This window comes from Parasteatoda tepidariorum, chromosome 7, assembly GCF_982258835.1.
Source record: "Parasteatoda tepidariorum strain Cologne lab strain chromosome 7, Ptep-v5.0, whole genome shotgun sequence".
NCBI lineage: Eukaryota > Metazoa > Arthropoda > Arachnida > Araneae > Theridiidae > Parasteatoda > Parasteatoda tepidariorum.
Genome location: NC_141761.1, coordinates 98,028,234 through 98,049,370, shown reverse-complemented (window position 1 = coordinate 98,049,370; position 21,137 = coordinate 98,028,234). Strand labels below are relative to the sequence as shown.

General features: G+C 31.7%; 2 protein-coding genes across 5 annotated transcripts in view; both read right to left on the bottom strand.

Annotated features, from left to right (window-relative positions):
- LOC107449332 (SEC14-like protein 2) overlaps positions 1-21,137 on the bottom strand; it is a 57,148-nt gene that overhangs the window by 9,608 nt on the left and 26,403 nt on the right. For all 4 annotated transcript variants that reach the window (XM_087168324.1, XM_087168323.1, XM_087168321.1 and 1 more), the window contains 2 exons: positions 19,836-19,942; positions 18,634-18,934 (listed from right to left, as the gene is read on the bottom strand). In XM_087168324.1, coding sequence (XP_087024450.1) covers positions 18,634-18,934; positions 19,836-19,942 — 408 coding nt within the window. The remainder of the gene's footprint in view (positions 1-18,633; positions 18,935-19,835; positions 19,943-21,137) is intronic.
- Positions 8,286-9,810, bottom strand: LOC147807345 (uncharacterized). The gene is made up of 2 exons (XM_087168686.1): positions 9,488-9,810; positions 8,286-9,214 (listed from the first exon to the last, which is right to left on the bottom strand). Exons 1-2 carry the CDS (start codon positions 9,530-9,532, stop codon positions 8,351-8,353), a joined length of 909 nt encoding a protein of 302 aa, XP_087024812.1. The 5' UTR covers positions 9,533-9,810; the 3' UTR covers positions 8,286-8,350.

Genomic DNA, 21,137 nt, shown 5'->3' with positions numbered 1-21,137 from the left:
TATATATATATATATATTTAAATGCATATTTTTTGAAATTTGAATGTTACATCGGTTAAAATGTTTAATATTTGAAATTATTATTTAATATGATTATTTGAAAATTTGATTTTTTTTCAGTATTTTTGTTTGTATAATGTACACTTAAGTTAATGACGAGTGAATGCATTTATATTTATTTATTTTTATCTAGGTAAATAAATACTGCGAGTATCCCGTAGGTCACCCCTTAATAATTACTGAGAACTTTGCATCGGTCGAAAACTATTTTGGAATCATGAAGTGTACCATTGTTCCTCCTAGGCAATTATACCTGCCAGTGCTTCCTTACAGAAGTAATAAGAAGTTGATGTTTCCACTTTGTAGAGTGTGTGCCGATTCATTGCAACAAAGTCCCTGCACCCACACAGACGACGAAAGAGCTCTAACGGGTACTTGGGTTACGGAGGAAGTAAAAATGGCATTGAAAAAGGGTTACGAAATAACAGAGGTATAATAATTTACTTACAATTTAAATATTTAATTTGGTATGTTTAATTTGTATTGAATATATTCATATTTATATTTTTTCTTCAGGTTCACGAAGTTTACCACTTCGAGGAAACTTCTTCAAAACTTTTCAACTCTTTCATTGACCTATTCCTTAAAATAAAGCAAGAGTCAAGTGGTTGGCCAGCTGAGTGTGCCACTGAGGACGATAAAATTAATTACATTGAAGATTACCTAAGAAAAGAAGGGGTGGCGTTGGATATTTCAAAGATAATGAAAAATCTGGGAAGAAGGGCAGTAGCCAAACTTATTTTGAACAGTTTCTGGGGTCGGTAAGTAAACATTATTCTTTATTTTACTAACGCAGGTGAACAAGTGCGGAATGTAAATTATTTTGAATTTATTACAATCAATATTTTTTTACGTTTTATAGGTGGGGGATGAACTGCAATAAGGGGCAAATAGAGTTTGTAACTACACTCGCTGAATTCAACAAACATCTCACTGATCCTACCAAAAATGTGAGTTTCACCCTTTTTTCTTCTTAGTTTTGATATAAATGAAAAAACATAATTATTTTTTAGAATATCCATGAAAACGTATTTATTTATTTATTTATTTATTTATTTATTTATTTATTTTTTACAGGTAAAAGATGTGTTTTTTCCCACCGATGAGGTGGCTGCTATATCCTGGGAATATAAAGAGGAATTCGTTACCCAAGACTCATCCACGAACATCTTTTTAGCAGCATTTACAACCTCTTGGGCAAGGATGAAGCTTTATGAGGAAATGGACAAGCTGGGTGAAAACGTCTTGTACCATGATACTGACTCAATAATTTATGCTCAAGATGGGAGCAATGACCCACCACTCGGCAACTTTCTTGGGGAGTTTACGGATGAATTGAATGGCGAAGTGATAACAACTTTCGTATCTGGTAAGTCTAGACCCCCCCCCTTCTTGATAATTATTTAACTTTAATAACTATTAGTATAGAGTTGAAGTTTTATTTATTTATTTTTATTTATTTATCTTTAGGTGGTCCAAAAAATTATGCATACCAGACATCTTCGGGTAAGACTTGCTGTAAGGTGCGAGGTTTCACTCTAAATTTTCGAAATTCCCAAAAGTTGAACTTTCACTCCATAAAGAAGATGGTTATTGGTATGTCAGACGAAGCTATTCTTCTTCACAACCCTGCCAAGATTTGTCGAGAAAAGAAAAAAAGAAAAGTAATCAATAAGCCGGAAACCAGAATGTATAGGATCGTTTACGATAAGCGAGTCATTCAATCTGACCTGACGACGCTCCCTTATGGTTATTGATAACAACAACAACAATGTCTTGTGGGTTAGCTTAAACGGTATCCCTTTGACATCATCTGTCCACCAAAGAGAGGATTAGGGCTCCTGGCGATTGACCTCTTTAAAAAAAACGCGTCTTAACCCTTACCCCACTCGGGTGATGAGGAAAAGGGGTTCTTTAATCTTTGAATGAGATGTGTGTGTGTGTGTGTGTTTCTGTGTGTGAGTGAATATTTTCATAAAAATGAAAGAGAGAGAGTTACATTTTTTTTTATTTTAAAAAAAGTCATTTATTGAAAAAACGCATTATAAAAATATTTTACAAAATGTTTCAATATTTCAGCCATCTATTTTTTCTAGCAAACAACATAGGCGAAGTATTTACAGATGGTGATTCGGTAAGTAATTTCTTATTAATTACAAATTTTTCAGGTATTTTCATTTCTTTTAATGCTTCGAAAAATTCTTTCTGTCCTTTGGGTTGTTTCTTTTCATTTCTCAATACATTATTTATCAAATGCGTGATATTGCTTCCAGGTAAAAGTTTCTGTCTATATAAAATTTCTCCTTTTTCAGTCCAAGTTAACAGTTCTTTATTCTCTTGTAAGAATTGTAAAAGTTCTTTAGCTCTCTCCTTTTGACTCTTGGGTACAATATTCATGAGTTGCGTTTCTACTAAATTGCTGCTTTCTGAAATATTTTCTTCCTTAATATCTTTAGTTTTTTCTTCCACTTCATTTGAACGCTCCTCCACTGGTTCATTTTTATTCTCCAAAAAAGTAGGAAATTTAACATACTTTTGGAGAATTTGTACATATAACTCTGCTTTTTCATTGTCAGAAATATTTTTATTTTTTAAAATATCATGCATTTGTTGATCCAACTCTGACAGATATTCTACAGTGTTAGTTTGCAGCCTATCTTCCGGCATAAGAATAAATTTTTTAGCGTACTCCATTGATTAAAGATGTTAAAGCTGTTATTGCCGCTGGAATCAGAAATCCTAAGAACCCGTCACCTCGTTGAACAAGAACTTCTCTCTTACGGAATAAAGGTACTTTTTTGTCTGCAATTTTTCTTAAGCTTCTTTTAAAAGGTGAAAGTTTCTTCTTTTGATTTTTATTGAGAGGAATATTACCTTTTAACAAATTAAATACACATTCACAAATATGTTTAATAGATTTTGCTGGACAATGTTTTAAAAATTTCCGCTTTGATTTTGATTTAGCCACAGCTTTTAAGACCTCGAGACAACAGTGTTTACTGTCCGACATTCTAATCGCATTTGATTATTTTATTCTTTGTGAGATTTATTTTATACCATTTCCCAAAAGATTGAGCTTTAATGAAGGCAAAGTGATTTAAAGTGTCTAAAAATTACAGTTAGCACGAAAGGTTAATGGGCAAATGACTATCGTGGTTGGTACACGATCATTTTATCTTTCGGTAATATACCTGTGCGTAGGCGCATATTATCATCAGTATCTGGTTTTAAATCGACTAGTAGGTAACCAAAAGGTTTCGAAGTTGCGTCTTGATACACTTCCTGGAAAAATTTCACTTTTGTTGGATAGAGTTGTCTGCCTAAATGTGTGATTTGACTTTGATCACGTGGATTTTTGAAAAGAATAAGATAATGAGCATTTAGAGATATTTCTCGCATCTCTTTACCTTTATGGAATATATTCTGTACGATAAAAATGACGGAGACATTACGGTGGTGACTGTGCTTTGTAAACAAATGCGTCAATTTGGAATTACTTCCTAATTCAGACATGAGATCATCGAGAATAATTAATGCATTTGAAATAGTATTTAAATCAGAAGGAACGCCCTCATGAAATGTCACATTCGGTATTGTTTCAAACATGGTTTGATACGCTCCATAACACCAAATAACCGATTTTGGAAAAGGTTCAATAATTTTAGATTCAATTATTTTTTTGCAGAGCTGGCTTTTTCCACATCCTGTTGGACCAGCCAAAATGCACGTGAACGAATGCCTAAGTTTAGGGAACTCCATAATTTATAGAAAAGAATTAATAAACGAGAATATTTATTAAAAATAAATAACTCAAATAACGGTATGTAAAAAAAAACACAAAATAAAATATCACAACGTTTTAAAACTTTAAAATTTTATTGTTTGAAAGCAAAACGTACACCAAATTTCTTTTTCACAAATTGATACATGACGAAATCATTTTTTCGATTTACATTGAGATTTTTTATAATGGATAACATAGATATGTCGCGACAACGTTTATAAATGAAAAAAATACAATAGGCTCCACATACGTTAGATGTGAGTGATTGAAAAGATACAGAATTCCAACATACATTAGAAATATTAAATAATTTATAAACATTAAGTCCATAGAAATCTGGAGAATGGCCATAGGAATCGAAAAATTCCAATGTTTTTCCTTCAGTCATGTACAGAGCTAACCAATGCGATCCTGGTAAAGTTGATTCATCAGTGTTGACGATAATAGCTTCATTTTCTTGCAATAAGGGTGTTGTGTCTCTCGAGTAAACACCTCTAAATCTAAACGCTGTTGTAGGATCTTTTGATAAAATTTCACAAATCTTTTTTCCATCCATTATTTAATTTCCAAAATCGTATATAATGTCACGTGCTTTGTTAATTTCTATGACGTTTTCAAATTCTGCGAACACAATAACGCACACTGTTTTTTCTAACGGTTGCTCAAATTTCATTTCAACTCGTAGATTACTGTGCTTTATTAAATTGAAATGATCGCCATCACATAAATCAGGTGATAAGTCAAAAGCATATAGAGTGTAACCATCACAAAATTCTTCTCTGGAAATAAAGTTACCTTTATCACTTCTCATATGCTCAGTGCTCATGAATAAATTTTGATAAGCTCTTATATATTGTTTTTGTGAAAAGTTGAGTTCCAATGGATTATGGGGGACTGGTTGACCATCTACGTAGACGGCGATAAAGTTTAAATTGAAATGTTTAAAATCAAAAGGATTTTTTTCAAATGTTCCATGAAATGCATCATTTTCGACACAACCTATGATAAGTCGTTTAGGAATTTGTCCCACAAATACATTGTCTTGCACAAATGACATGTTTCCTTTAGGAATGGAATACACTTTACAGAGCACTCGATTGATAGGATATTTTGCAGTATCTTTTTCTAATGCTTTTGCGTGTCCTAGAATGACTCCAGGACTCACACGTACTTTTCTAACTAAAAGCGAAATTCTATCCAATACAACTTTATATCCCGACTTTCCTATTAGACAAAACTCGGGTTTACTACGATTTAATTTAATTTTTATATCAACCATGTTTAATAATAACCTGTTTTGATGAAACAAATCACTATGAATACAACCAATCATATCCACAGTTGCACTTAACTTGAAATAATCTGATCTTTTTTTAAGACCATCGTTTGAATCTTTATAATAAAGTTCGGCTGTCAATTGGGAGGTTTTACTGTCATAACCATGGTTTAAAAGTGTTTCAATGTAAGATCGATAAGGATAAGTATTGCTGGAATTAGATATGATGCGGTCGTTTAAAGAAATATCCACTTGAGAAAATAATGAGTGTAAAAATAAATTTACTGGACCAATTTTATCATCAGCTGTTAAATTGGTATTATCGTTTTTTAAAATTTTTGCTTGTACGTGAAGCTGAGTTTGGCTTAGATCAATAAATTCATCACCAGAACCAGATATATGAAATTCAACGGGTCCGCCATCAAACACGTTCGATAACGGGTGAAATTCAACCCACTGTCCACTTTGTATAACTGTTTGCGTGCCGGGCATTTGAAACAATTCCAGTTCAGACTTCACACATTCCGGGGAACCTTTTAAAAGAAACGTCATGATGAGTCGAAAATATCACGTCCTCTCACTTTCTGTTTCTTTGATGAAATGATCTTTTTCTTCGTCTTGCGTTTTCTTTTATAGCGCCCACTGCCAATCATTGACTGTATTTTCCCAAGAGCTTTATTGGCCAGATTTTTACTCGACTCTTTTGCTCTATTTTTGGCTGATGTTTTCAAATCTTGGCCTGCTAGTACATCGGACATAACACGTGATCCTGTGACTAATGCTTCTTTTCCAACAGTTTTTGACCCGCGAACAATGTATGGTAGGGCTGCTCTAAATAGACGTCTAAATATGCCGCCCAGACCATAACCTTTTTGATACGACACACCACGATAATAAGGTAAACCGTTTCCTGCTTGGGAAGCATAATAGTCCTCCAACTTCTTGGAACAGCAAACATAAGGTACTTTCATCTTGACTGCTTATCTTGAAATGAAGCCTTTTTAAAAAAACACGCAATATTTATAGTATTTGTCGCATTCGGAAATGCAGCACAACCATCACTTTGCCTCTTTCAAACGGAACAAAATCTCCTGAATTCAGTCTGAGTTCGATTTGAATTGTTTGAAATGAATGTCTCGTTAAGGGTAAGTATTGAGGTCTATCATAATACTGACTGATAGTTTCTCCATCATGTCCTTTTATTCGGACGATCCGCAGTAAAGGAGCTTGTGTATCTCCGACAATTTGGGGGGAAATAAGATCTGTGTACACATAGAAAACTGAAAAATTAGACCATGCGTCAGCCACAAATTCGCTTTTCTGGTTACCCGTAATGACTGCATCACGTTGAAATCCTAACAATTCGCCTAACTTCTCTAAATGAAGGCTGCAACCTTGAACGGCGTTAATTTTAACTCGTTTCGTAGCTTTATTGTAATTTATTGTAAACCGACTTGGATTTTTAGGTAAAGCAAGTTGTATAGCTGATACAATATCGAACATTGATTCATAACACCCCACATCAATTGCTTGCTTAACAGTCGATATGATATTACCATTATTTATCTTGTAATGAAAATAATTATTAGTTTCATTAACGTTCAGCCAAGAATGCGGATAAATGATTTCAGATAAACCTACTTCCCATTCACCTCTTAAATCCACTGGTATAGGTAATTGAGTTTTGAAATGAGAGATTTTATTATCAGGAAAGAATCGCGTTGAGCTATCAGAAGGTAACGTCACGTAGAAAGACATTTTTAAAAATGAACCTTTAACGAAAACGTTGCGCTATTTATACTTTATGAATATCCGTCACCCAATCATTAAATTTATCGGAATAACCTAGAAATTTAACAAAATATTGCATCTTTCCATTTATTTTTTTCTTCTTAATTATTTTTTCAACTGGATAAAATCCAGAATCGACTACTTTTTGTAATTCTTCTGCATAAAAGGTACCGTCGATTGATTCATTCATTAAATCTTTCAATTTATACACTATAGGTTTTCGCGAGATTATTTTATCTATAACAAATAATTCTCGTGTCCAATTATTTTCATATCCTTTTTCAAAATGACGTTTGGACTTACTAATGCGAACAGTGTCACCTATTTGAAAGACAGGCTTATCATTATTCACCTTATCACTATATAAATTATTCCATACTTCCTTTTGATTATCGATATTCACTGAGGTTGGTTCCATTTTTATACTTCTGTGTTTGGTATGATTATAACTATCGATTAATTTAGAAATGACGTCAATATATTTTTTCGTATTATATTCTGTAAAGTATTTCCACATCTTCATTTTTAAAGTACGGTTAAACCTCTCAACAATACTTGACTTAGTTTCATTATTTGTTGTAAAAAAATAAACTCCTAAATTTTTAAGATATTGTTGAACAAGTTTATTAGTGAATTCTTTTCCTTTATCTGATTGCAGTTTCTCAGGTTTTCTTTCTCTGAAAATAGTTTTTAAAGCATGCAATACATTTTTGGCTGATTTATCTTTAATAGGAATAGCCCAAGCATACTTTGAGAAACAATCTATACAAGTTAACAAATATTTATATCCATTATTAAATTTTGCTAAAGATTGCATGTCAACTAAATCAATTTGAAATTGTTCATCTATACCTCCTACAATCACTCGATTCCGTTTAAATTTATGTTTCACAGGTTTATGCAAAGTATAAGAATCTTTAGTCTCTAACCATTTCTTAACGTCACTTTTCCTCACTTTACCTTTCACAGAATTATAAATAGCATTTACACCTCCAAAACTTCCTGGTTGTTCAGGTTTCGTATAAACTGATGAAAGTAAATGATCCATAATCTATTTAAAAAAAATTTTTAGAAATTATTTTGTTTTCTCTAATAACAGTTTTATTTCTAACAGTTAAAATTAACACTCATAAACATTCTTAAAAATAATGGTATACAATAATTTTAATAAAATTAAATAGTAATACCTATACAAGTATTGAATTTTTTTTCCTTTTTAAATTTAAGCAAGAATTTTATTTTAAGAACCTGAAAAAAAAGTATTATACTGAAAAAGAAAAGTCATGCCTGCTGAAATAGAAAAAAATTTTCTCCTCTGGAAAATAAAGTTTCACACAAAATTTTTAGCAAATATCTAATAACAACAACAAAATGTCTGAACGTTATTAAATACATTTTATTTTCAAAGATAATAATAATAATAATAAAAACTTAACTATTTAAATTTCGAAAGAACAAAAATCCTTCCTTGCTGCAGCAATACATAGATCCAGACGGATGACTTTCAAATATTGTTCACTCAGATAGTCAATCAATGGAACACATTCCGGATAGATCCTGTTTTCGCACAGTTCTTTTTCAAAATCACGAACTAGCCCTACAACGTTTAAAAACATGCAGGACTCGTTAAAATCCTTGACGGACGCTAGTTCACCAATTTCAATATCCTCGTCCCCAACTCTCATAGGTGGTTGGAGACCTTTCTTCGCACCTATATGTCTGTATAAGACGAGCGTCAAACAGTTATTGAGGTCCCGTTCAACTTCTTCGTAGCGGCTGCTGTTCGGCTTTTCCAAAGGTATATTCCTTTTGGAAACCATTTTAAAAGTCTCCAAGAGATCCCTAGACTTAAACTTCAGGGTTAGGTAGCTGGATATCACTTCCTCTTGGACATTTTTAATGGCGTTCCACTGGGCGAAGCTAATGTCTAGGGGGAACTTGTACAGTCGTCCACTTCTACACTTGTGTTCGTGAGTGAGCGTGTACTTGCCGTCATCAGCCATGAGCAAATAAAACTCCCTCTTATCGTATTCATTGATCGCCTCAAGAGCTAAGTTGATTTCAACGATGTCGAAAATGGAGGTGGGTGGGCCATGTTGAAAACACACAGTGAACTGTTCCGGCTTAAGAGTGAGCCCCACTGTTGATGGATAATAGTCATCTCCGTAGCGATTAAACTTTCGAATATGAATAGCTGTCTTTTCCTTGAAGGTGCTGGTCAAAACAAAGTAGTTGTCGCCAATTGGGTAGTAGTGTTCGGGGTAGCAGCCCTCTTGAAACAAACCTTTTCTCTTTGGTACATCCTAAAAATAAAAAATAAATATTTTGAGTCACCAAGAAAAAACGTTATTATGATTGAACATTATTTTAAAAATTATTTCTAAGTAATATGTATATCTGAAATAAAAGTTTAAGAGTAAAAATATATGATTAAGTTTACAGATAGGTTAGTTAAGAAATAAGTAGTTAAAGAATTTAAAATTATGTTTAGGCTGAAAATCTATTAACATTAAATAAATTAATTATTACACATGAACAGTCATAAAATAAGGGTAAAGAAAATAATAAGTACTTACTTGAATTTCAATGTGCTTTCTTTTTAATGAAGAGTTGGCTGCCATAACTATCTAAAGACTGTAAAACAACACTTAAGAAATAAATATAAACAATTTTTCAAGAAGTAACTACACACGCCAGAGCAAAGGAACTTGTGATATACGATAAGGAAATTATTATCAACACAGTATTAATCGTTGCCAAAAAAGGAAATATAACTCTAACAACCAATCAGAAAAATATCAGACTGTCACATGCTTAAATACTTACCAGCGCAAGTGAAAGGAACTGAATTCAATACACACGTCATAGACCAAGATTTAGCATGTTTTATCTTATCAGAATGACTCGCTCTGTAATCAGTAGTTGTGTTATCACACGGAACACGCTAAATATTAACACGTGCATGGTCAGTAAGGTTGCCACCCAGAGAAAGTTATAATAGCATTAAGAGGGGCAGAAATAATTATTTAATAACTATCAAAGGTTAAGTGAAACTATATCGATTAAACTGTATTAAGATATCGATATCAAACAGTTTTTATTCATACACGTGTTCAAAATACAAAAAGTTAAACTTATTAACACATATCTAACCAAGCATTCGTGGGTCAGTGGTTATGATATCCAACTACTGACCCACGAAGGCTTTTTGATGGCGTGAGTTCGATCCTCAGCCTTAATTATATTTAATAAATAATAATAAAACAGAATTAAATATTAAAATAGATTTAAAGTTATTTTATTTCTAACATTCCCACATAGATGGCGCCACTAGAGTTAAAGCATGTGTATGATATGTGTTATGTAATAAAAGATGACGTCATAACTTCATAATATACAATATCTCCCCCAAATAACAAAGTTTACAAGTGTTGCCATCCTTAAAAACTAATATTAAAAATAATAAGTGTTGCCACCCTCAAAAAACTAATAAATTAAATAATATTTAAAAAAACGAAACTAAATTAAAAACAGAAACCGAAACTAAAAATATGTTAGGCTTAAGAAAAAAAAGAAATAAGCTCCCCATGACGTTGCAGACGAAGTTTCGATTTTCAGGCGGGCAGAAATAAGCAAGCGGGCAGAAATAAGCAAGCGGGCAGAAATAAGCAACTTCCGGTTTATAGGCGGGCAGAAATAAGCCACTTCCGGTTCATGGGCGGGCAGAAATAAGCAACTTCCGGCTGGGGCAGAAATAAGCTCCGGTTGACTCTGACGTCACTTCCGCCGCTTATACCGGGTGGTATACTACTACTGATATCGCTCTAATCATAGATGTAAAGCATAATTTTCGTTAAGATTAACATATTAACAAAATATGCTTACGCAAAATTAAAATTATATATTTCATTAACAAGACTATGTTTAATTTCTGGAAAAAAAATATTTCTTTTAAATAATAAAAAAAATTATAATAATAATGAATGTGAATCAATCAAGTGGATTTGCAGGCGCTCAAGTAAAAGAATCCTCTCGAAACCTTTACATAAATTTTAGTAGTTTTGTTAAAGAAATGTAAGAGTAAATGCAAGGGGAGAAATGTTCATAAAAACACGCATGAAGTTATAGATAAGGAAATGCACAAGATTGAAATAGTTTTATTTAAGATTATTGTCAGTAAGTTTTTCCTTAATTTTGTGGTTTATGAAATTTAGAATGAAGTCATATTTGATAGAGGCAAGATGTGAAGCTTTTATTAAGGTTCCAATATTTTTCATAGAAAGTAATGGTTTTTAACGGAAATATACAGCTTTAATAAAAGAAATGTAAAGGAAAGTATAAAAGTTTAAATCAGCAATAATTAAAAATTCTTTTTAACAAATAATACATTAACTTTTACGCCATTTTATTTGTCTATAATAATTTCCTTTGGTATGGTAATATAGTATACTACGATATTACATCCAGCCTAGTTTGAAAGTTATAGGTTAATATTTCGGTGATATTTGGGACCATTTATATATACAGTAAAGTGAGAAACAATTTCCGATTTTTAAATTTTTCATTATATTACACACTTATAAATATATATATATATATACGTATTTACATATTATGCCACATTGTGATCCCCCTAATTTTTTAATAATTATTTTCGTTAGCATGGTAATAAAGTATGTTATGTTACATGGCCGAGTATGAATACGCTCTTCACAACTGAAGTATAAAGGGAGATAGCAAAAAAATATTTTTCAGTTCCGAATTTCTATTTTACTGTCATAAGTCATAATAAGATAAACAAACTACACTGGTGGACAAAATTAAGAGATGGAAAGCATTTTCGCGCATTCATTCGCACATGCAAGATACCCGCACACCACTCCATGTGTTTGATAATGGTTCCGTGAATGCCCAGAGGTACAGACAGGAGGTCTTAGAGCCCTATGTGCGTCTTTTCAAGGGCGCTGTTGGCCCTGAGTTCATTTTTATGGACTACAATGCGCGACCACCTAGGGCTCTCATGGTTGATGAGTATTAGGAAAGCGAGGATATTCAACGAATGGATTGGCCAGCCAAATCCCCTGTCCTGAATCCTATTGAACATGCTTGGGATGCTCTTGGGAGAGCTGTTGCGAACCTCCCCCCAGAACCATTCTGGAGTTAGAAATTGCTCTGGTGGAAGAATGGGAGGGTCTTCCACAAGTCCTCCTTAACTCCCTTATTAACAGCAGGCATACTCGTTGTGCATGCTGTCTGTCTGTCAGGGATGACCATACACCATACTAGAGGCAACACACACTGTACAAGCCTCACTTTTATCGTCATCTTTTATCCTTAAGTTCAGACTATATTGGATTTATTGGCAATAGGTCTTGCCATTGAATGGCACTTTCATTTTTGTTTTGCATACTTGATTATCATGGAATAAGTTATATCCATACCAAATTTCATTTATTTATATTCAGTATTTTTTGAGATAGTTGGGAAAATATCTTCCATCTCTTAATTTTGTCCACCAGTGTATGAATTATACTTCCAGAGGTCTAATAATTTTAGGTCCACATACTTGGACTTCAGGCTTTAACAGAGTAAAATTATAAAAATATTTGAAATGTTAAATTGCAACAAAAGTAAGAAAGATCATGCATAACGTTGTATTATGGTCTATTTAAATACAATGATGAAAAGATATAAAAATGTTTTTAAAAAAAATTTAAAAAAAGTTTTCTTACAATGAGATGAAATACTAAATGAAAACCGAAGCATTACTACATGGAATCTCAGTTTAAAAGCTAATTTAATTATGCAAATGACGCAAAATAAATAATTATTAAAATGAATCTAACATTAACTTTTTAAAAAAAATAATTAATTCTTCATTGCAAATTTTAAAAAAAGGGAAAATTCACAAGTTAAAATTATTAAATGTATGTATGTGCAGTGCGCCACAAATAAACCGGACCACCCTAAGTTACCTTTGATCTGATGATCGGATTTTTACGTTCCAAGACTCAAAAGTGGCTCGAGGGAGTGACCTCAAATATGCTAATTAATGAGTGCAGACGGAATTTTAAGTTACGAAATCAGACACAAAAAACTATTTCTCAGAATAAAAATACCTTTTTTCGACAGATTCGGAATTCTGATCAACAAAATATAAGGGGTAGCTGCAATCTGGGAAATATTGTCCCAATAGTTTGGTTAAAAGAGGACTCCAAAGTTTGGACACCTTCATGTTCATTTAACTTTTTGCTTACTTCGCTATATCTCGAACACTTTTTAAGCGAATTGAAACATTTTTACCCACAACTATAAAATTTGTTCATCCAAAAATATTCTTTTTATTATTTTATTTAAAAATAGTCGAAACAGTTTTGAATTGTAAGGTATGAATGAAATTTTTTTACATAATTTTAAAGAATGTAATTTTATATAGCAAAATACAAAATCTGAGCAAAACCGGTCGAATAGTTTCTGAGAAATTGAATTTCAAAGAAGTCATATACTTAAAATTTAATTTCTCAACTATTCGACCGATTCTGTTCAAATTTTAAAATTTACCATATTACACACTTTAGAAACTAATTTTAGAGGCTGTTTTTTCGAAACTAAGAAGTGAAGGTCCACATATGTTGTCCGGGGAAATGAAAGGTTAAATTAAAGTTTAAATTTTCTTACAGAGAAGATTTTATAAAGGGTTTGATAGGCAAGAAGCAATAGCCAAGTTGCGATCGATTTAGTTCGTGAAATACACGAAATTGTTCGTATGCTGTAAGTTTCGTTGAAATAAGGTTGAACTTGTAAAATTGTTACAACTATTCGAACTATTCCGTCATAATAGCTTTAAATACAATATGTTTTTTTTACAACCTGTATCATTGAAGCGCAACAGAAATGAGCAAAATTAAAGGATATCTCAGTTCTTAGAACATTGTAAAGGCAACGCGTGTTATTTGCAAAAAGTATTTTTATCTTATTATTAGTTATTACGGATAAGTATTTAAAAACTTTATGATTAGAATGTTCCTATTATCGAATCTTTTTATCTATTTGTGTATGTAAATATTTTAGTAACACTAAATTATCAACAAAAAAAATACTTGGGCAGAATTTTAGCTACGTTAGTTACGTAAACTTACATAATTTTACGTAAATTGTTAATTTTTTTAATATACAGTAATAAAATATGCAATAAAAAATTAGCGATATTTTTCTGCTGTTTTTATTAAGATTAAATTATTAATTTTGAAATTAAAACTTATTAACACGCCGCCTGGAAATTAAATAAATCTTAAAAAAGAATGTAGCTTTCTCCCAGAATTTCCTAAAGAAAAAAAATTCAAAAAACGTAATTTTCTTTCCAAAATTCTTAGGAATTTTTGAAATTCCGGCAGAAGAGCTTCCAGCACAAAGCCTTTAAAGAAACTGTAAAAGGTTTAAGCGTTTTGACTCAAAATTTCGTATTTTTCATCCAAAAAATCTAAAGAAATTTTCCTTCATCTTTTCTAACTTTTCTTTACTTTTTCTTAATAAAAATTACGAAATTTTCTGCTAAGGATTTTGAGGTTTTTTTTCACTCCAGGTTTTGGGCTGATTTTTTAGTTAGGCGGAGCGAGCAGTAGACGAAGCCTCCTAATATACAAGACAGATTAAATTTTTAAAACTGTTCTTCGAAAGCTCCGTAATATGAAATGGTACTTTTTTGCGAATAATATACTATTTTTATTACTACTGTGATGATTTGCAACTGTTAGATTAAGTTTAGCCTAACTATAACCAGCACTGTCTACGCTAATTTTGAAAATGGCTCAAAACGTCCGCAGCTTTGTGAAACTTAAAAGCGTTTGTAGACTCATTTTTTAGTATTTAACAACTTTCTCAAATGCTGCATTACCTGAACTCATAAAAATTTGCAAAAACTGGCAGTAATTTTGAAAATTTTCATCTAGGTGGAATAATGTCACCAAATTGCCGATTTTTAAAAAAGTTTAAAAACCTTTTGAAATATTTTAGTTATTTGTCTGTTCTAAAGCCGAGATAATTCTTCACGGCAACATTTTTATAAATAGTTTAAAATCATCACTTTGTTTCTAGTGTAAGGATCTTGAATTATGGCTTTTTTATATTCCTTGGCGACAGACCTTCGAAAAACAGCGTTAAGTAAAATTTATTGTAGTATAAAACCTTGTTATAAGCCATCTTTTGCTTGTTATTATTTTACTTCCTACTAGGAACTGCAGCGTTCGCCTTCCAATGAGGTGAACCGGGTTCGAATCCCAGCTATGGCTGGTCAATATGAATTCCGCATCCAGCTTGCACCGATCACAGTGCTGACGTGAAATAACCTCAGTGGTAGACGGATCATGGGTAGGGCTGCAAGTTTGTCGCGGGAAAAAAAGACCCCAAATTCGCGGAAAAATCGTGGGAAATTTTGAAAATTACACAAATTCTAAACATTAAAAAAATTATTATATAAATGATGCAAAAGACAGAAATTGCGCAAATAATAAAAAAAATCTTAAAAATACACAACAAAAGTATTTCTTTGAATTTCAAGCAATATTAATATTTTTATTTAAATGAACAGAATTTTGGTACAAAGTATTGTACATTGTCAAATTATTCTCATTTATCCTTCGTCTTTCATCACTTAATACATTTTTATACTTAAAAAACGATCTTTCTGCGTCAACGCTGTTTTCGAATTGCCACTTTTGCCAATTTTGGAGCGTTCGGTCTTTGATTTCCAAAACTCGATCAATTTTCCTTCACCAACGCGCAATTCCTTGACCGTTGCTTTGTAAGAAGTAATTGCTGTGACAATTTTTCTGTCAAAGATTTGATTTATAATATTTTCCTTCTTTTGTGATTCCAATTTCTTTTGTATTCTTACTGACTTCAGGAAGGTAATTACCCTCCCTAAGTGTAGAAAGACCACCTTAGTTGACAAGATTGTGATTATCTCTTATCTCTGAACTATTTTCATGTCATTTTGCGATTGATTCACTCCCCTAAATATCTAATCAATTTTACATGTTCAATTTAAGGTTCAGGAAAATAAAAAATTCTGTTTAATAAAAATAATAAATAAAAAATGAAAAAAATTCAAATTTTAAGCAATTTTCTCGCAAGTCAAGACATATTGAGAAATTCGCGGATTTTAGGAAAAAAGATGACAATTTCGCGGAAATCATCGCGGAAGTTCACGCCGCGACAAACCTGCACCCCTAATCATGGACTAGAGTCCCTTTGCCATCAGGCTAACCTTGGGAGGCTCTCGTGGTCTTCCTCTCCATGTAACGCAAATACAGGTTAGTTCCATCAAAAAGTCCTCCACGACGGCAAATTTCTCCCAATACTTGATCCAGGAGTTCCCTTGTCTTCTGGATTGGATTCAAAGATACAAGGCTACGAAGTTGAATATTAGTAGCCGTAAACCGAAAATTTGAGTCGACTGTTTAACGACGGTTATAAAATCATGCCGCGCTTTTATTTATTATTTTTTATAATAGCTATTCTAAGGGGGGATTATGATTATATAATAAAACATCAGTTCTCAAGCATACATTTACTAATTATCCATCTGAAATGTACAAATGAATAGGAATATGGATTTATACTTCAACATTAATGTAAGTGCTACATTCAAAGTAAGTATGCGTCTGTCAGTTTTAATTTCTGAAAGCCGTATAGTGGAATGGCAAAAAGTGTTATCTGATTAAACAATTAAAAATTGACATTAACACACTGCAATTTATTATGTGTGACGTTTGAGTAACTGAGTATGACAAGGTCATTTAGCGACAAAAAAAAACGTTACTTGACAACAAAACCAATAGAAGTAAATATGGTGCCGTAGCTTTTGTAATACTTAAAGTTACCCTTTGCTGCGAAAAAAAACATGAATTACAATTACAAATAAAATGAAAAGAGCATAATATTTGCTGAAAAGCTTTAATTCGTCAGTAATAAAGAGCATTATATGACGACAATCTTAAGAACGTCGATAATTTCTTCACTTACAGATTATACAAAACCGTAACTTCTTACGTGACTCGCACATACTCACGTGATATATGATTGTTTCTTAAAATAATCCTTAAGGCGCTATCTATCTGCAGGGATTAGAAAAACATTTTAAATATTTAAATTTTCGAAACTAGTACACTTGTTAAAATAAATGATCGACCAATTTAAAGAAAAGTATTCCAATCTATTTTTTCAATTATTTAATGAACATGCGTAACCCTTTCGTGTGTGTTACGCAACAAGCATCTATTATACAATTAAGTTGTACCAAGAAAATGGATTCGTTTAGATTGGAGATGAGTAAACTAGGCTCCTTAATTTTATTTCTGAAACTTCCAGATAATGGAACTATTTACAACACTCAGATTTGATAAATACTACATAAATATAGCAAAACAGAGGCTTCAAAATCAGATGAGAGGATGATCTAATTCAGGTCGGAACACGACTGCAATCACTGGTATAATTCGAATTCGTTCACAAGGAGATAGCACTTGGCTCCGCCCTCATCACGTGGTATCCGACGATACTATTAAGCTATTTTGGAGAGAAGATCTGAACAATCCTAAATAAGGTTGCTATTTGGCGATTGTATGACAAAAATATTTATTTCGCACTCTTTATGTGCATTTTTTAACATAAAATACTTCATGAATTTGACGATATTTCGCTCTTTCGAGTGAATAATTTGTCCTTTGTTGAGACATTTTGCTACAATATATCTAATTAGCTAGAGTAACGAAAGGTATAATAGCAGATGATAAAGCGAAGTAAGTGACTGGAAAAGAATTAGCAGTTTGCGTTTGGCGCGCATTAAGGGTTGTCTCAATTTCAAGCGCGGAGACGTTTCTCCTCTTACTCCTGATCTGAAATGAACTCTTCGTCCGAGGAGGTGGAGCCAAGTGCCAATTCTTGGTGAACGAACTATAAACTATTACTCTCATGCGACAAGACACACAGCTGAAATAGAGCCATGTCAGAAAAAATGTCGCCATCCAGAGCCTTTTCGGTAAATACAATAAACGTTATTTTCTCTTAAAATTATATTAGAATTACTTGATTTTTTTTTTAATTTTTCGTACTAGTCTGATTATTAGGGTTCGTCTGAGCCGAACATGTTTAGCCAAGCAAAGAAAAAATATTCAAAAAAAATTTGCGAAATTACATTCATTACATTTTGTCGTTTCACACTGCTCATGATTCCAAACCATTCGCAGATGATTTTTCAAACTTCTCGCAATATTTATGGGTACCACTCATAAGAAAAGAAAACTTTTGGTCTAACTTGATATACTTGTGATTAAGGTTAAACCACTGTCAATTTCGCATTCCATTGATTTGAAAGCTAATGTGTGAGTTAGCACACACATGCAAAACTAAAAGGATGGGCCTTCGTTGGAGGAAAAAGACTTACAATTTCTTTTAATTTTGCTTATTTCGTATAGTTATAAGTATTTAAAATCTTGTCATTCGTTTCTGTTAATTCTAATCTTTGTAAGAAATATTTTTTACTCTGTTAAATATTTCAATGATATTGATAAACAAAATTTGTTTGAAAAATGTTTTCTAAAATTCAATTTGTAATCAAAAATTTTCTTCAAAAAAATTCCTTGAAATGTAAAAAAAATACAATAATAATGGAAAAACAATCAATCACAATCATAAAACAATTGATCGAAACTTTTGTGCTTACATGTTCCTGTTTTAATGCACTTGTAAATGCCTGTTTCAAGAGTAGCTTCAAATCTTTGTAGTTCAATTAGTTCTTCTATTTCCATGCATGAGTTTGATTCGCTTTTAAAGAAGAGACCAAAACCTATACTCCTGCTAGCTGTTTCAAATTCCCACTCAATAAACGTATTTGGCTCGTAAACTAAAAGCATCACTTCAGAGAAAGATGATCTGGTCACATTTAGTTTTCTTACTCCCTTTTCGTTTCTTAATGATCTTTGCTTTAAATACAGTTCTTCAGGAATTTTCTTTCCGTGTCTAATCTAAAAACAAATAACCAGTTGTTATTGCATCTTTCATCAAATTGAAACATAAAACTAGATTAGATATACGGAATATAAAAGATACAATATAGAGGATTGACCTTCCAGCTTTCCAAATTATAAATTACAACAAAAGTTAAAGCCTCTCTGATATTTGGCAATTTGAAAAAAATGCCTTATGTACAGTTTCTGGCCAAATTATTAGACACACTATATGATTCCATGTAAAATCTTAATTATCAGGTGATACTGTGCAGCTTTATTGTTTTCACGTGACTGAAACCGGTTTGCACTTGTTTACTTTCTTGTATCAATTGGTTAAATAAGACGATATATTATATAAATATAGAATGTCTATTATATAAGGTATTATATTAGTATATTATAATAATTAAACCAAATTATTAGAAGCACTGTAAGGTTTTAATAATTACATGTTATGCACAAGTTTATATGCAATACTTTTATATTTAAACATAAATGTAATGGTTTTTTATTCAAGAGATTTTTTATGTACTTCCTGTTTGTATTTATTTTTAACATATTGCATTACAATGTTAACCAATTGATACACGAACGTAAACAAGTGCAAACCGGTTACTGCAGCTTAAAAACAATAAAGCTGTATAGTATCATCTGATAATTAAGATTTTACATAAAATCTTACAGCGCGTCTAATAACTTGGAATTGAAATTTGTCGCCAATCCTAGGGTCCCTCGATTCTACAATTTTACCAACAAGAATAGTACACCTGTTAGATAAGTGGTTAGCACTCAAACTACCAGCAAACTTGTTTTATAAGCAAGTTATATAAACAAGCAAGTAAAATTAGTTACATAAACAATGAAATTGAAATACTGCATAGTAATAATATGTGAAGCAACAAATAGTTTAACTTACAAAACTAGTACACAAAGGGTTATCATCTGGATCGGTCCTAGATCCCCCAAGAAAAGCAGGTAGAACATCTTTGTCAATTTTTTCTAAAAGTTTTTCCTTCCATTCATCTAACAGTAACAATACGAAATTCCATTTTACAAAAAGTGCACATTTAAGAAAGAATAAATAGGACAAATCTGTTTAAAGATAAAGTTAATTTAAAAGACGAATTACATCGATGCAGAAAATGAATTAGTGACTCAAATCTTTACTTATTCACGCGGAAAGCCCAACTTTGAAGTATTGTTATAGTATCATATGAAGGGCCCGACTTAGCCTGATTGGGGCTGGGGGCGAAAACTTCATTGGGGGCCTTCCTCTGCTTCACTACTTCAGTAATGAAGAATTGAACTTTATGGAGGTATTTAAATTTTTCACCTCATTATACATATATAACAAGAAAATTGACTAGAACCCAAAATAGCTATAAAGCAGAGTTGGCCAAAAATGTAATCGATTACATTTTTTTATTACAGTAATCAATTACTTGTAATCATGATTACAATTTTCAAAAATTTTGATTACAGCTGTAATCATGATTACAATATTGATTACAGTAATCAATTACTTGTAATCGTGATTACAAAGTTTGATTAAAGCTGTAATCATGATTACATAGTCGATTACAGTAATCAATTACTTGTAATCATGATTACAATTTTCAAAAAATTTTGATTACAGCTGTAATCATGATTACAATTTTGATTACAGTAATCAATTACTTGTAATCATGATTACAATTTTCAAAAATTTTGATTACAGCTGTAATCATGATTACAATATTGATTACAGTAATCAATTACTTGTAATCGTGATTACAAAGTTTGATTAAAGCTGTAATCATGATTACATAGTCGATTACAGTAATCAATTACTTGTAATCATGATTACAATTTTCAAAAAATTTTGATTACAGCTGTAATCATGATTACAATTTTGATTACAGTAATCAATTACTTGTAATCATGATTACAATTTTCAAAAATTTTGATTACAGCTGTAATCATGATTACAATATTGATTACAGTAATCAATTACTTGTAATCGTGATTACAAAGTTTGATTAAAGCTGTAATCATGATTACATAGTCGATTACAGTAATCAATTACTTGTAATCATGATTACAATTTTCAAAAAATTTTGATTACAGCTGTAATCATGATTACAATTTTGATTACAGTAATCAATTACTTGTAATCATGATTACAATTTTCAAAAATTTTGATTACAGCTGTAATCATGATTACAATATTGATTACAGT

What these genes read in the sequence shown, in the direction of transcription:
- LOC147807345 (XM_087168686.1), bottom strand. Translation starts at nt 9,532, where the DNA reads ATGGCAGCCAACTCTTCATTAAAAAGAAAGCACATTGAAATTCAA. An exon ending in GAAAGCACATTGAAATTCAA is followed by an intron (nt 9,215 to 9,487) that starts GTAAGTACTTAT and finishes TTTTATTTTTAG; the next exon opens with GATGTACCAAAGAGAAAAGG.